The sequence below is a fragment of the Raphanus sativus genome, unplaced genomic scaffold (assembly GCF_000801105.2).
Source record: "Raphanus sativus cultivar WK10039 unplaced genomic scaffold, ASM80110v3 Scaffold1503, whole genome shotgun sequence".
In the NCBI taxonomy this organism is placed as follows: domain Eukaryota; kingdom Viridiplantae; phylum Streptophyta; class Magnoliopsida; order Brassicales; family Brassicaceae; genus Raphanus; species Raphanus sativus.
Window position 1 is genome coordinate 2,097 of NW_026616813.1, and position 14,047 is coordinate 16,143.

At 33.6% G+C, this 14,047-nt stretch overlaps 3 protein-coding genes across 5 annotated transcripts; all 3 read left to right on the forward strand.

Annotated features, from left to right (window-relative positions):
* Positions 1-297: 297 nt before the first annotated feature.
* On the forward strand, positions 298-2,919 carry LOC130504336 (uncharacterized). Of its 3 annotated transcripts, none has more exons than XM_056998950.1 (7): positions 298-408; positions 545-701; positions 796-997; positions 1,076-1,309; positions 1,389-1,625; positions 1,711-2,457; positions 2,545-2,919. In XM_056998950.1, exons 5-7 carry the CDS (start codon positions 1,410-1,412, stop codon positions 2,782-2,784), a joined length of 1,203 nt encoding a protein of 400 aa, XP_056854930.1. In that variant the 5' UTR covers positions 298-408; positions 545-701; positions 796-997; positions 1,076-1,309; positions 1,389-1,409; the 3' UTR covers positions 2,785-2,919. The 3 variants fall into 3 exon arrangements, with proteins under 3 accessions (XP_056854930.1, XP_056854932.1, XP_056854931.1); XM_056998952.1 differs by having other exon boundaries at positions 799-997; XM_056998951.1 differs by having other exon boundaries at positions 350-408; positions 527-701.
* Positions 2,920-5,449: 2,530 nt separating this feature from the next.
* LOC108856192 (outer envelope protein 64, chloroplastic) lies at positions 5,450-9,539 on the forward strand. The gene is made up of 13 exons (XM_018629943.2): positions 5,450-5,749; positions 6,222-6,374; positions 6,479-6,603; positions 7,100-7,225; positions 7,424-7,606; positions 7,691-7,835; positions 7,907-8,075; positions 8,166-8,300; positions 8,436-8,636; positions 8,733-8,860; positions 8,948-8,999; positions 9,080-9,149; positions 9,247-9,539. The coding sequence occupies exons 1-13, from the start codon at positions 5,547-5,549 to the stop codon at positions 9,327-9,329; spliced, it is 1,773 nt and encodes a 590-aa protein (XP_018485445.1). The 5' UTR covers positions 5,450-5,546; the 3' UTR covers positions 9,330-9,539.
* Positions 9,540-9,657: 118 nt separating this feature from the next.
* LOC130504334 (protein C2-DOMAIN ABA-RELATED 4) lies at positions 9,658-10,801 on the forward strand. The gene is made up of 3 exons (XM_056998949.1): positions 9,658-9,911; positions 9,992-10,087; positions 10,181-10,801. The coding sequence occupies exons 1-3, from the start codon at positions 9,765-9,767 to the stop codon at positions 10,469-10,471; spliced, it is 534 nt and encodes a 177-aa protein (XP_056854929.1). The 5' UTR covers positions 9,658-9,764; the 3' UTR covers positions 10,472-10,801.
* The last annotated feature ends 3,246 nt before the right edge of the window (positions 10,802-14,047 follow it).

The following is a 14,047-nucleotide window of genomic DNA, read 5'->3' on the forward strand; positions in this document are numbered from 1 at the left end:
AACTAATTTCTATAACTTATTAATTAAAATTAAATGATAATGGCACTCTTGTAAATAGTTTAAAAAACCAAAGGGATGTCCGAAAAATGTCTGATGTTTTAATTGTATTGATGCATCATAAAAACTAATGAAAACCGATCGGGTATTTGACACTAACCGAACCCAAACCGAACCACTTACTTCTGCGCAGCCCTAATTAAATTGTATGATTGTAGATAAATTAAAATAAATTACACGTACTTGAACCCAACCAAAGCCCAATAATATTATAAACCTAAGTCTCACTCAGTCTTGTAGGGTTTTTAAAAGCTTCCCAGAAGAAAGAAAAAGTGAAGCAACTAGTTGTTTACTCGCTCGCTCTCTCTCTCTCTCTCTGTGCGCCTGTTTCTCTCTTCCCGCATCTGGAAGGTTAGGCCTTGCTTACATGTCTTTCTCAATCTGGGTTTAACATTGCAGAGACTTTCCTTAGATTATTCATATAGTATGAATCTGTTGAGAGTGTGGCAAAGCTTACTACTCCAATCAGTTTTGCTAATCATTGCAGATGACTAGGAAGAAAAATAAAAGTACCCCGGTGACATCAATGAAAATCCTCAAAGAGGAACCGACCTCAGTTCCAACTTTCAGTTGTTTTAGCAAAGTAAATCCTCCAAGGTACAACATGCTTCCAACCGAGACAGATCTTCATCTTCCAAAAAGAGGTAGCTTTTTCCACACACCTCCAGGATATATATATGTGATGTAACATCACTTATTTGCGTTGCAAAATTAACAATTTTGTATGTTAATGTGCAGAAGGTACATCCGTTGCTTACGAACTAGAACTTGCTAGTGAAGAACTTGTTGTCAACGCTTTAGTGGAGTGCGAATCCCAGCCGCCGAACGTGATTGCCCATCTCGCTCCTCTCAAGCAACTATTTGCCACATCATACTCAGACGATAAATTCTCTATAGCTGTGCAGCGTTTTGGCGATACCATCGTGTTGAGTCCTACTCTGTACGTTTTTTTTTCTTGTTTTTGTTTACACATTTTCGTCTACTGAAAAGTGTCAATGTTTATATTGTCTTCATGCAGAGGTGACATAAATGTGGATGAAGCAAATTTGCTTTGTAATTTTAGGACGCTGAGTTTGGTGCAGTCCTGTCGTTGTGATCCAAATAGTCACCCACTGATAGAGAGTGAGCCGCCGCCAACCATGCAGGATCTACTAAATTGCGAATTCGGGGGCTCACACTTTTCGTTGTTAACGAGTTGCTTCTGGCTAAAAGCGAAAATGGCTTAACAAGCTTGCATTTGTGGGATGAAAAGGTACATTGTTCTTATTTTTTAGTATAATAATTAATTTCCAAATTGGTTGATAATTTTTTTTTAACCTTTTTCGCTTCAGTTTACCAATGCCACGACGTGGATGGATGCTTGGATTGGAAATGTGATAGCAAACGTGCCAGAAGTCACCGTTTGCTATCACGAGAAGGGAACAGTCATTGATTACTTGTCGTTGAAGACATCTGAGATACCTTCAGAAAAAGGAATCGTATCTGCCGATGGTATGGTTCTGCATCACGGGCTTAAAGTGCTTCGGTTTCTGCATCTGCATTGCAAAGAAGAGCGTACAGTTTATAGGGTAAAAAAATTCTTATTATTCTCTACTACGTAGTTGGAATTTGGGGTTTTTTACTTCTTCTTAGCTCTTAGCTTTCTCTCTTCAGCTTTTCCGAAAGGATGATGAGCTTTTCCTCGAGCTTCCAGGAGGCAAGATTCGTCAGTCTCCTCTTACTATACGTAGTAGTCGGGTTTTTCAAAGATTTGCGGATAAATATTTGGACAAGGAAGATTTTGATCAAGCTAAAACGGCGTATTGTAATGCTCTGGCAACCTGCAAGAATTTTCCCCCGTCCAGGGTCGCTGTACTAGCCAACCTCGGTCTAGGTCGAGTGGAAACAATTCGAGCCGAACAGTTAGCTACCAAGGGGGCACCTGCCTACATGCAAGTTTTGATGAAGGCATCATCCTATTACGAGGAAGCGATGAGTGGTGTTCAAGCCTATCCAGACGATGATGAACTGAAGCAGGTTATTTACAAGGAGCTTGGTTCGCATTATACCAACTACGCACTTCTATTATCAGTACACACAGCGGTGGTTGGAACAGTGGAAGCTGCCTTCCAAAAAGCATTCCGTATATACGAATCAACAACTTTGAAAGAAACATGCAGAACAGAAGCTTCACAATGTTACGATTACTATTCTGTATTTCAGAGACGTATTTGCTTACAATATTTGAAGAAGAGCAAGTCGAGTAAAGCCAGCAAGGGAGCTAGAGTTGCAGAGATATATTTTCGAAAATCATTGGAGTGTATTGCAGGACCCGAGACTGACCACCTACTCTTCTCGTCCCGTCTAATAGAGATGGCTTCGCATTACTGTGACATGTACGACATGCAACCCATCCCTAAGGTAAATTCTAATCAATATGAGTTTTTATTTACTGTGCAATGCGACTGCTAAACTAGTGCAACTTTCCTTTTGCATCTGTTTTTGCAGACTCTCAAGTCAGCCATGTCAATTCTTCTCGACTGTGCTAAAATTCCGGAGGAACATGAAGATGCATGGAAAAGCAACGTGGTCTCTCTGTGGACCGTTTTGCAGAGGGTCCTAGAGGAACTATCGACCAAGCATGAATCGGGTACTAAGAAACTGTATGAAAAAGTGATGCAGGTCTCACCAAGTGTGAGCGAGTTGAAGGAAATTGAAGACATGTGGAAAACGTTGTCTAATGCATGAATCTTGTAGGCACTAGAAGCATGATGTTTATGCGTAAAGACAAAAATTTGCTCTGTTTGGTTTTCACATTTAGAAAAACATTTGGTACCTTTCTCCATAGTAACAATGGCTCACATCAAATCATTTGTTTTACTTCTCTCGGGTTCAGGTTTCGTGGGGATTAGGCCCTGTTTCAGGAGCGAAATTAACTCGTGTATACCGCCGCATTTTTCACACGTTACTTCCTAGAACTCGTGTATAACTCCATAGTAATAGTAGAAAGACACTTGTTGAAATATTTTAAGTATCTTTTAATCTAATTTATTTTATAATGAAAAGAGACAACTCTTAAGACTAATAAATTTTCAATTTTTGCACGAAAAATATAGTTCAGTTTCTTCATGAAAATACATAAATTGTAAAGACTCAATTTTTATTATTAATTGAGATTTTTATTATTAGTTTGTCTTTTATAATAAAAAGACACAACCCTTAAAACTACTAATTAATTGTAAAAATATATCTATTGAGATATTTTAACTACTTTTTAAACTAATTGATTTTTAATAGTGAAAAGTTAAACTCTTAAAACTAATAGATCTTTTTTTATAAAAAGACACAACTCTCAAAAACAATAGAGTTCAGTTTTTAGTGAAAAGACATAACTGTTTTCTTATAATAAACCTACAAAAACTATGAAATATATAGCTAAGACCAATAAGTAAAAATGTAGATGAACTTTCAGACATAACTGATCGTAATAATATTTTCTTTGTAGTACTTGGTATTATAAAAAGACATAAACATAGTAATATATAAAGAATTAGAGATAACCCATTAAGCAAAACACGAGATTTTTATATATGTCAAAGGAAGGACAAGAAGACGATGATAGAGACTCTTTTCAATCTTCCCAGGCCAAGCCAGAGAGATCATTTTATCTCGAGGTGAATGGCTGTCTAGTTTAAATGCTTTGGCATTAGTAAAATTATGCTTTGAGAAGGTATGGACATATGCTAGTTTAAATGTTGCTTTTTTAAATAATACTTATATAAAGTGTCATAACTTTTCAATATAGATGGTCACATTTTTTTAATATAAACAGTTATTTTAAAATAAAAGGACACAACTTTTAATTGTTGAAAACACATAATTTTTCAAATTAAATGAAGTACACAACCTTTAGAATTAATTATCAACTAGATTTTGATCCGCGGTTTCAAACCGCAGGATAATTTTTCGAAACAATCTAAATTTATTTGATATAAATTTGTATTTTTTTATTGTATCTTCATTTGGATGTTATAAATGAAACATTATATTGAGTATTTTAAAATCCGTCCCGACCCGCTGTTAAATCGACAAATTTTGTGGTCTCATATATAATCCGATTTAGTTTTTAATAAAGAAATATTTAAAGTTCCTATAAAACCCATAATAACAGCTAATACCTAGGATCTGGCTATCGGTTGAACTAATAAATGATTCAATATCATTATTTATCACATTAATAATTAAAATATAATTAATTTATTATTAAATTTCTTATTAATTAAATTATATTCATTAGTTTAAAATAATAAATTAGTTAGTTAGCTCCTTAGTTTTTAGGCATGATGTATATTTAATATTAATTAAGTTAAATATAACTAATTCAAAGTTACAAATAATTATTTTCAAAAATAAAAAGATCAAATGATCATATGGATTATAAATATATTAACAAAATTAGTTGATGTGATTTAACATTATTTTATTTTGTTATAATTTATTACAATTTATATATTACTTTTGGTTTATTTTTGAATAAATTTTATCTTTAGTATTCACATTATACATTTAAATACACATATATTTTAAGTCTTGATATGTTTTTATTTTATATCACAACTTTTAACTTGTTTAAAATTGTTTAAAAAACTTGTTTTTAATATATTTTGTATGTGGAATCATAATAAAAACAAAAAAAAAAAAGCTAAGTATTTTTTTCAAATGTTTTTAAAACATAAAACGTTTTTTATATAAATATTTAATCAAACCAATTTTCTTTTGCACGTATGTAGGAATCGGTTGCATATCGAATAATATCTCATTATTAATAGATACTTGTTAGATTAAAAAAACATTATGCGATAATAATTAATGTATTTATTTTAGTTAGACTGTTATAATTTTTTTTGTAGTCTAAACATGGTCGATAAATATTGCTCCTCTTTTAATAGTATTAATTAGATTAGCGAAAATTTTATTTTCAGAAAAGTATAAACATAGACTATTTATAGATTTTGAAAAGCTCTCTTTGAAAAGTCGCATCTTTTCAATTTAAATAGCTGCAATTTTTATTAAAGAAAATACACAACTTTTTAAGTAGTCGCATCTTTTAATAGTGAAGAGATACAACATTTTATAAGAAGACAACTTTGAGGAACCATCACAATTTTTCACAAGATTTTAGATACCTATAAAAATACACACTCTTTAGAATTAACCATGATTACTATTATTAGTATATTATTACATAATTAAACGATAATTCAAAATCAAATATTATTAGTAAATAATAAAAACTAAAAATTGACAAAATTTTATTTTTAAATATAATATAAATTTTAAAATTTTTATTTCAAAACTTTTTTTTTTTTTTGGTAAAACGCCAGTAACCTCAGGAAACGCAACGCAACACGCAAAACAAAACAAATGAAAACTCGTTTTTTTTCTTTTTGAGTCCGTCTCTCTTATCTTAAGCAGAGCAGCAATAGAAGCGCATCAAACGAACGTCATCGATGGCGTCTCAAGCTTCGAATCTGTGGGTGCTTCTAGGTCTAGGCATCGCCGGGATTCTCTTAGCTGCTAAGAAGCTGAAGAAAACCATCCGAGAAGACTTCGGCGCCTTCATCGATAAGCTCTTGCTCCTCCCTCCGCCGCCGCCTGCTCCTCCCAAAGCACCTCACCCTCTCACCGGTCTCTCCTTCGCCATCTCCGACCTGTAAGTCCACCGCAAACTCGTTTCCCCCACTCCACTCCTCTCGACTCCATATAAGTTTATAGAGTTAGGTGAAGGTTTGGGGATTTTAGATGAAGAATCTTTTCGCTGGATAGTCAAAATTGGAATCTGCGTTGACTCAGTTCTTAGGACTGTTCCCTAACTTAAAGTTGATTCATTTGGAGGAGAATTATATCTGAAAATTAGTTTCCTGTAGATTCAAATTTGTGTGTCTGCTACTTCTTCGTCTTCTATCAAACACCTTTGGAGAGATAGGATGAGATTGAAATAGGTCATTAAGAAAAGTTGTATCTTTGGATGAGTGAGTGTCGTCCATCAAGTCCACTTAATAGACTATGGATATATGTTACTAGACTCCTTTAGTCATTCTCTTGTATGAAGTTTTTGCTTCTAATCATGGGTTTAAAATGATGCTCAATTTGCTCCCTTTTTCATTTTTAATTTGTTTTTCCAGATTCGATGTTACAGGCTACGTGACTGGCTTTGGTCATCCAGATTGGGTCAGGACGCATGAACCTGCTTCTTCAACGTCTCCTGTCGTTTCAACTCTCGTTGATGGTGGAGCCACTTGTGTTGGCAAAACTGTTGTTGATGAACTTTCCTTCAGGTTTGATCTCTCTCTCTCTCTCTCTCTCTCTTATGTTAATTTGTAGTTTTCTACCTATATCGGAATTTCAGATAAGTAATTCCTTTTTTTTTTGTTTTCTTCAGTATCAGTGGAGAAACCAAGCATTACGAGTCTCCCACAAATCCTGCTGCTCATGATCGTATTCCTGGTGGCGCTTGTAGTGGAGCTGCTATTGCCGTAGCAACTACCGCTGTGGATTTTGCATTAGGTGAGCTCAGTGGTTACCTTTTTTCCACCCTAGGAGAACGTGGTGCAAGATAGACCTAAGTTTTGACAGTTATATTCCTTTTTGAAGTTCCTGGACCAGTCCTAAGCATGTTTAGTATTTACATGACATTTGATCGAAGCTACCACCATTTGCGTTTCTAAACAAGATACTCTCTCCATAAATAAGAAAACTTCTGCATTCATCGTAAACGCGATAGTGAAGGCTTAGAGACGTGATACCTTCCAAGAGAGAATCACACCCCAACTTTTCTGTATACGCATAATATATTATAATCTAACAGCTCATTTTTAGCTTATTGAACCTCTAATATGATTGCTTGATTTAGACGCTTATGGCTACATAGTAGGATAGTTTCATACGAATTTATATGGTTGTCTTTTCATTGGTCATCCATCTCTAAAATATCAACCGTTTACTTACTGGTTCTGGTTTAATTTTCATAAGAATATGATTCTGATGACTTGCATCACTGTAGGCATCGACACAGTTGGCGGGGTAAGAGTGCCTGCTGGATACTGTGGCGTTCTTGGATTCAAATCTTCCCATGGGGCGATTCCAAACACAGGGATCATACCAGTATCTTCTAGTCTCGACTCTGTTGGTATGGATGCATACACATGTGCGAATTAGACCTTTGTGGTAGAATGAATTGGATCTTAGATATACTAGATTGTGATTGTTATATACATTATATGGCAAGATGATTCACATTCATGTGACAATTTACATTTAGCACTATTATTTTTATGTGAGCATTAGGTTGATTCTGTGATTCTGATCAATAGATATTTGCCTTCAGGATGGTTTGCTCGCGATCCAAACACCCTTCGTCGCGTTGGCTATGTACTCTTGCATCTTCCATTTGCCACACAACGGAATCCAAGACAAATCATACTAGCTGATGACTATTTTCAACTGTTAAAGATCCCTGTGGACTTGATTACACAGGTGGTGATCAAATCAGCTGAAAAGCTTTTCGGAAGTATGCCCTTTACTCTTCCTTAGCCTCCTCCATCTCCTTCATACATCCTGTTATAATAAAGTTATCCTTTGTTTTGTTTTGTAGGACAATTGCTGAAGCATCAGAATCTGGAGAACTATTTCGAATCTAAACTTCCTAGCTTGAAAGAGTTCGCTAGAACAAAAGCCATCACTAGCACGAAGGTCCCTACATCGAAACTACTGGCAAATGTGATGCAGCTTCTTCAAAGGTGGTGCCTGTTGTTTATTCACCATCAGAGGATGAGAGCATTCTATATAACAATCTAGGCTTGTATTGTAGGCACGAGTTTCTTCAAACCCATGGGGACTGGATTAACACAGTGAAGCCAGCGATTGATCCTCTGATTTCTTCACAACTGAGTGAGAACCCGGAGCTAACTAATGAAGAGATTGAGAATCTGAATGCAATCAGAAACCAGACGCGAGCTGCTATTAATTCACTTCTCAAGGTATTCCTGCTATTCCATGCGATGTCCTCAACTTGAGCGACTTTGTTTATATGTTTCTTGACTAAGCTTATGTGTTTCCCGTGAATCAAGGATGATGGCATTCTGGTTATCCCAACAATGCCAACTCTGCCTCTAAAACTTGGTAGCAAAGAGATAATCTCTGAAGACTATCAAAACCGAGCTTCCAGTCTACTTAGCATTGCCAGCATATCGGGTTGTTGTCAGGTTAGATCTCACTCTCTTAGTCTCTGGACCCTCAGATAAATCAACAACAAAGCGACCACTTACCAGACAATATTTGCAAACACAATCCACATATTATATGTGGGTCTTAACAATTTTATTGGTCTGATAATTCAGGTGACTGTGCCGCTGGGACATCACGAGAAGTGCCCTGTCTCAGTGTCTTTCATAGCAAGACATGGTGGTGACCGCTTTTTATTAGATACAGTGCAGACAATGTATGCATCTTTGCAAGAGAACTCCAGCGTTATTGCAGGTCCCAAATCATCTAAAAAGACTATCAGCCCAGAAGAGTCAGCTGAAATTGCCAAAGAGAAGGTCAAATAATTTACATTACTGGTCTCATTTTAGCAAAATCACATTATGTTTTTTTTAGTTTATTTATTATTATCTCTTTGTCCTTGTACACACCAGGGTAACCAAGCATTTAAAGAGAAGCAGTGGCAGAAAGCTATTGGCCTATACTCGGAAGCTATTAAGCTAAATGACAGCAATGGTACCTATTACAATAACAGAGCTGCTGCATATCTTGAAATTGGGAGGTAATTAATTAATTATATAAAGAACCCCTTTTTGAGTGAGAGATCTTTGTGTGTGACATTGACTTTGCTAAAATCCTAAACACGCAGCTTTCTTCAAGCCGAAGAAGACTGTACCAGAGCCATCACTCTCGACAAGAAGGTAACTTTCTTTTAACGCAGAAGCTAGTTTCTCTTGTAAGAGCCTTGGAATCTCAACAAATAGTATTTTTTCTTTTTCAGAATGTGAAAGCCTACTTACGGAGAGGGACCGCAAGGGAAATGCTAGGCGCTTACAAGGAAGCCATGGATGGTAAGCTTTAAAGAACCAGATATCTTTCTATTTCGTCAAAGAATAAACAAAACAAAGTTTAAACGTTGTTTTTCTTTCCTAATTTTGAACTGTGCAGACTTCAGACACGCACTAGTGTTGGAACCAAACAACAAGCGAGCGTCTCTATCAGCCGAGAGATTGCGAAAGCTATTCCAGTGAAGCACTTCTTGTCCCTACCTCAGCGTTGAATGAGCAAACATATGTTCCTTGGAGTGAGTGAGTGAGTATAGGCCAATTTTGTTACAGTTTGTTTTCTTCTAGACAAAAAGTAAAACATTCGGATAGTTGGGTGTTTTATTTTTATATATACATTACGTTGTAACGAAATTTTAGCGATCTCTAAAATTGGGTTTCAGAAATTAACGTTAATCGTTAGCACCGGATACCGAAACTCCCGGTCGTCGTCTATTCATTGTGAAATTAGGTAACCCTTTAAATACATAGTCTTTAGCCGGCTATTCTTTCCCACGCAAAAGCTTCGCTCCCCGCAACATTAAGCTTGAGTTTGTTTCTGAGACCAGAAATTATTGAGATCTAAACCGTGTTGCAGTAGAATCTCGACAAAAGATCGTAGAGAGTGAGCAATATATATAAATGACAACGACAGGTCCGGCAAGGACAAGCTCACTAATGGACGATCTCTTGGGACTCCTTAGAATCCGCGTCAAACGTGGCGTCAATCTCGCCGTCCGTGACATCAATAGCAGTGATCCTTACGTCGTTGTCAAAATGGGCAAACAGGTCATATATGTTGTTACAATCATCGAATATTCAAATATCCATCAGTACAGATAATTCAAATTAATGTTTGTTTCGTGCAGAGATTGAAGACTCGTGTCATTAACAAAGACGTGAATCCAGAATGGAATGAAGATCTTACTCTCTCCGTCACAGACCCCAGCATTACCGTCCTCTTGGTATATATATATTTTCATACTGAATCATATTTTTAAAATTTTATGATATGATGTTTATATTGATGATAAAAGAACCACGTGTGGTATATGTAGACGGTGTACGACTACGACGTGTTTAGCAAGGACGACAAGATGGGTGATGCAGAGTTCGAGATAAAGCCCTATATTGACGCTTTAAGGATGCAACTTGACGGACTTCCTAGTGGAACCATTGTCACCACGGTTCAGCCAAGTCGTCGCAACTGTCTAGCCGAGGAGTCTAAAGTCACTTGGATCGACGGTAAGCTCGTCCAGGATCTCGTTCTCAGATTAAGACACGTCGAATGTGGAGAGGTCGAGGCTCAGCTTCAGTGGATTGACCTCCCTGGCTCCAAGGGTCTATGAAAACTTATCTTTACTAATTACCGTTACTTTTTGAGGTTTTTTTTCTTTCAAATTGAATTAAACCCCAAAAGCACAACAAGAGACAGAACCATCTTGATGGTATAGTGAATTACAAACGCCTATTAGTCCATGAGAATATAAGGATCAAGTTGAGGAAAGTTTAGCTCTCATATGGTGATCGAGTTGTGGTGGTGGATATTGTCTTAGGGCATCATTATTAGAGGCATCATTATTAGAGGGACTGGACTTTGTCCCTTAACTAAAGATTTTTTATTTTTTTGTTTTTTTTTGTTCAGTAGAAAGTAAAGACCAGCCTTTAAATAAGGGCTTTTTCCTTCTCAATTCCCACATTTTCCCTCATAAGGGCTTTACTAAGGAACATCAATAAAGATGGTCTTATGTATATTTGGGTTAGAAGTGCCTTAAATAAGGCCTTGATTTGACTAACACGAACAACTACTTTTTTATGTACATGATATCCATTATATATAGTAATAGTAGTGAATACACATCGTGATGCTTGGGTTGTGTTATTTTACCTTCATCAGTGTCTTCAGTTTGTTATACAAACCGATTTTCCCTTCGTCTAATCATTGGTTTGTATCACAATTTGAATCAAACTTGAAAAATTATTATCAATGCGTATGTATTTGGTTTTCTTTCGGATTTGATTTTGGTAGCAATGTGGTTGGTGCAACCGGGTTATCCAAATTGAAATTTGGCTATAAGTTGGTATTTCTGACTCTGATTCGGTTTAACCTAATCTATTGGGCCATTACTTGATATATAGATTGTGATAGATACAAGGCTAAGTCAAATCATCTCCATTTTTGAATTAGGAGCTTAGTATTTTAGGCTTTGAGGAACTCGCTTGAAACTGTAACTTCTGCAAAGCTTATGATTAAGCAAGCTACGCGTCAGTCCGTAAGTTTTTTTTTGGGAAAATTGCTAATAGAGAACAAAAAAACAAAGGTGTTGTCCCTTTGGTATAAATCATTTTTTGTCCAATTTTTCTCTTTTTTACCCTTTGTATTTCTGAAAACTAATAAAATAAATACTTTTGTGAATCAAAAAAAATATTAAAAATACAAACAATTAATAAAACACCAATATACACATGCTGATATTTTTTTTGTTTTCAAAAAGTTGATAAATAAGAATTTGAAAATACGTTCTACTAAAGGTAGAATGTGCCTTCTACGGAAAATGGTATAGTAGAAAGCGTTTTCTAAAATAAACATGTTCATCTACTATTTTTAGAACGTACATTCTACTATTTACTAATTTTCTAAAAAAGTGGAATGCGCATTCTACTAATCCTAAAGCTATCTACTTTTCGTCTGGAAGCATCTTCTACTTTTATTAAGTATTCTAAATTTCGCGGAATGCGTTTTCTAAAATGTACTCTCCGTCTACTAAAAGTAGAATGCGTGTTCTGGATTTTTGTCAATGTTCTAAACTTTTAGAATGCGCCTTCTACGGATAAGATTACCTGATTTTTGCGAAAATTAATGAAAATTTCAGTTATGGAAATATTCTAAAAATCTTCTAAAAATATTCTAACTTCCTAAAACGTGTTATTTTCGATTTTGCTTGTCAAATTTTTTTAAAAAATAATTTTCCCTTGTCTTATTCATTAATCTATGGTTTTTCCATAGTTTTTCTTTTGTTTTTTTCACAAACTCTTGTTCACTATGATACATATCTATACAACATGTGGTGTTTTGAAATTAGGTGCATTTTTTTGTAAAATTTTATTTTTACTTTATAAAGTTTACAAATTTTATTTTTATTAAAAACATTTTTTAAATTTATATTTTATTAAAAAGTTTGATAAAATTAAAATGGTTACAAAAGTTATAACTTTTTATAAAAAATAAAACTTTATCAAATGTTTCTTTTATAAAGTTAGTTTAAAGTTTTTATTAATTTTTTTGTAAAGTTTTATTTTTATTTTATAAATTTTAAATTTTTATTTAATTACAATTTTATTTAAAAAGTTTTAAACTTTTTATAAAAATAAAACTTTGTAAAATGTTTTTAATAAGTTTATTTAACGTTTTTATTAAAAACATTTGTAAATTATTTTTATTTTTACAAAGTTTATTTTTATTAAATAAAATTTTAAAAGTTTTATTTTATTTTCCCTTTTTAAAACGTTTTTAATTATTATTTTTAGTTCTTTTAGTTTAATGTGTTTAATAAAAACTTTAAACAAACTATATAAAATTTGTAAATTTTATAAATAAAAATAAAACTTTACAAAAAGTTTTTAATAAAAAGTTTAAACAAACTTTATAAAAATACATTTATATTTTCATTAAAAATTTTGATAAAATTAAAAAGTTTACAAACATTTTAAACTTTTTATAAAAATAAAATTTGTTAACTGTTTTTTATTAGGTTGATTTAACGTTTTTTATTTAAAAATTTTTGTAAATTTTTTTTTATTTTTATTAAATTTTACAAAATTTATTTTTATTAAAGAAAATAAAAGTTTTTATTTTTATTTTCCCTTTTTAAACGTTTTAATTATTATTTTTTAAAATTATATTAATTTAATGTGTTTAATTAGATTAATCAAGGGTTAGTTTTGGGATTATGAAAGAAATTATACTAAAAGGACAACTAAATGATAGTTTTATACTATAGGGACAACCATGCTGAATTTTTGTTCCGTTTTGGCAATTTTCCTTTTTTTTTTTAATAACTTTTCAGTTCTTCTTTTTCTGTCATATATGTAATTATCTCAAAACCCACAAGGCCCGAAAGCTTACTTACACAAAGAAAAATATAATTTTTAATGTAATTCTGCTCTTATGTCTAATAAAAATATAAAAATGTTAAATAACGAAGTCTTATTTAGTATACTTCACAAACTTCTATAAATTTAAAGCTTAATAAGAATGTTTTTATTCTTTTCTAATTACAATATCGTGTATGAGGATCAATCTCATATCCAGACAAATTTTGCAAAATCTATTTTGTTTAACCGACTTCACATATTATTAACTAATTCCCATCAGCGGAGTTGAAGTACTCCTCACTGACATCTCAATTAGCTATCTAAAATATACATATCATTGAGTTAATCAAATTGCTAAATGTAATTTCACTCGTAGGCCAAGCCTTGGAGTAGTAAACAAGAAAAAAAAGAAATACAATCAAATCAAGAGAAAAACATTCCACAGGCATAGCCATAGCACTGTGCATATAGACTGTGGAGGAGGTAAATAAATGCCTTAAAGTCTCACACACGAAGACAAGATTCCTCAGACTCCTATTTAGGTCTTGACCACAACCCTAGCTCTACTACTACACATATACCTACCATTCTCTTTCTGCAATCGACAGTGCCAATTTCAATCTCTTTCAGTCAGTTTGTTTGCAATATCTATCAAGTTTCCTATAACCTATCCCAACGGTCAATTACCAGCACCCACGTTAGATATTACATCATTTTAGAAAAGGCCACCACATATCTAGGTAGACTGATTGAATAAAGTAGAATAAAATAAATTCGACTACAATAGCTACTTCCCTGATAGCTAATTAATAAATTGTATATAATAAATA

Coding starts and splice junctions, on each gene's coding strand:
- LOC130504334 (XM_056998949.1), top strand. CDS start 9,765: ATGACAACGACAGGTCCGGCAAGGACAAGCTCACTAATGGACGATCTC. Junction 9,912..9,991: donor TTGTCAAAATGGGCAAACAG/GTCATATATGTT, acceptor TGTTTCGTGCAG/AGATTGAAGACTCGTGTCAT. Junction 10,088..10,180: donor CCAGCATTACCGTCCTCTTG/GTATATATATAT, acceptor TGGTATATGTAG/ACGGTGTACGACTACGACGT.
- LOC108856192 (XM_018629943.2), top strand. CDS start 5,547: ATGGCGTCTCAAGCTTCGAATCTGTGGGTGCTTCTAGGTCTAGGCATC. Junction 5,750..6,221: donor TCCTTCGCCATCTCCGACCT/GTAAGTCCACCG, acceptor TTGTTTTTCCAG/ATTCGATGTTACAGGCTACG. Junction 6,604..7,099: donor CGCTGTGGATTTTGCATTAG/GTGAGCTCAGTG, acceptor GCATCACTGTAG/GCATCGACACAGTTGGCGGG.
- LOC130504336 (XM_056998950.1), top strand. CDS start 1,410: ATGGATGCTTGGATTGGAAATGTGATAGCAAACGTGCCAGAAGTCACC. Junction 1,626..1,710: donor AAGAGCGTACAGTTTATAGG/GTAAAAAAATTC, acceptor TTCTCTCTTCAG/CTTTTCCGAAAGGATGATGA. Junction 2,458..2,544: donor ACATGCAACCCATCCCTAAG/GTAAATTCTAAT, acceptor CTGTTTTTGCAG/ACTCTCAAGTCAGCCATGTC.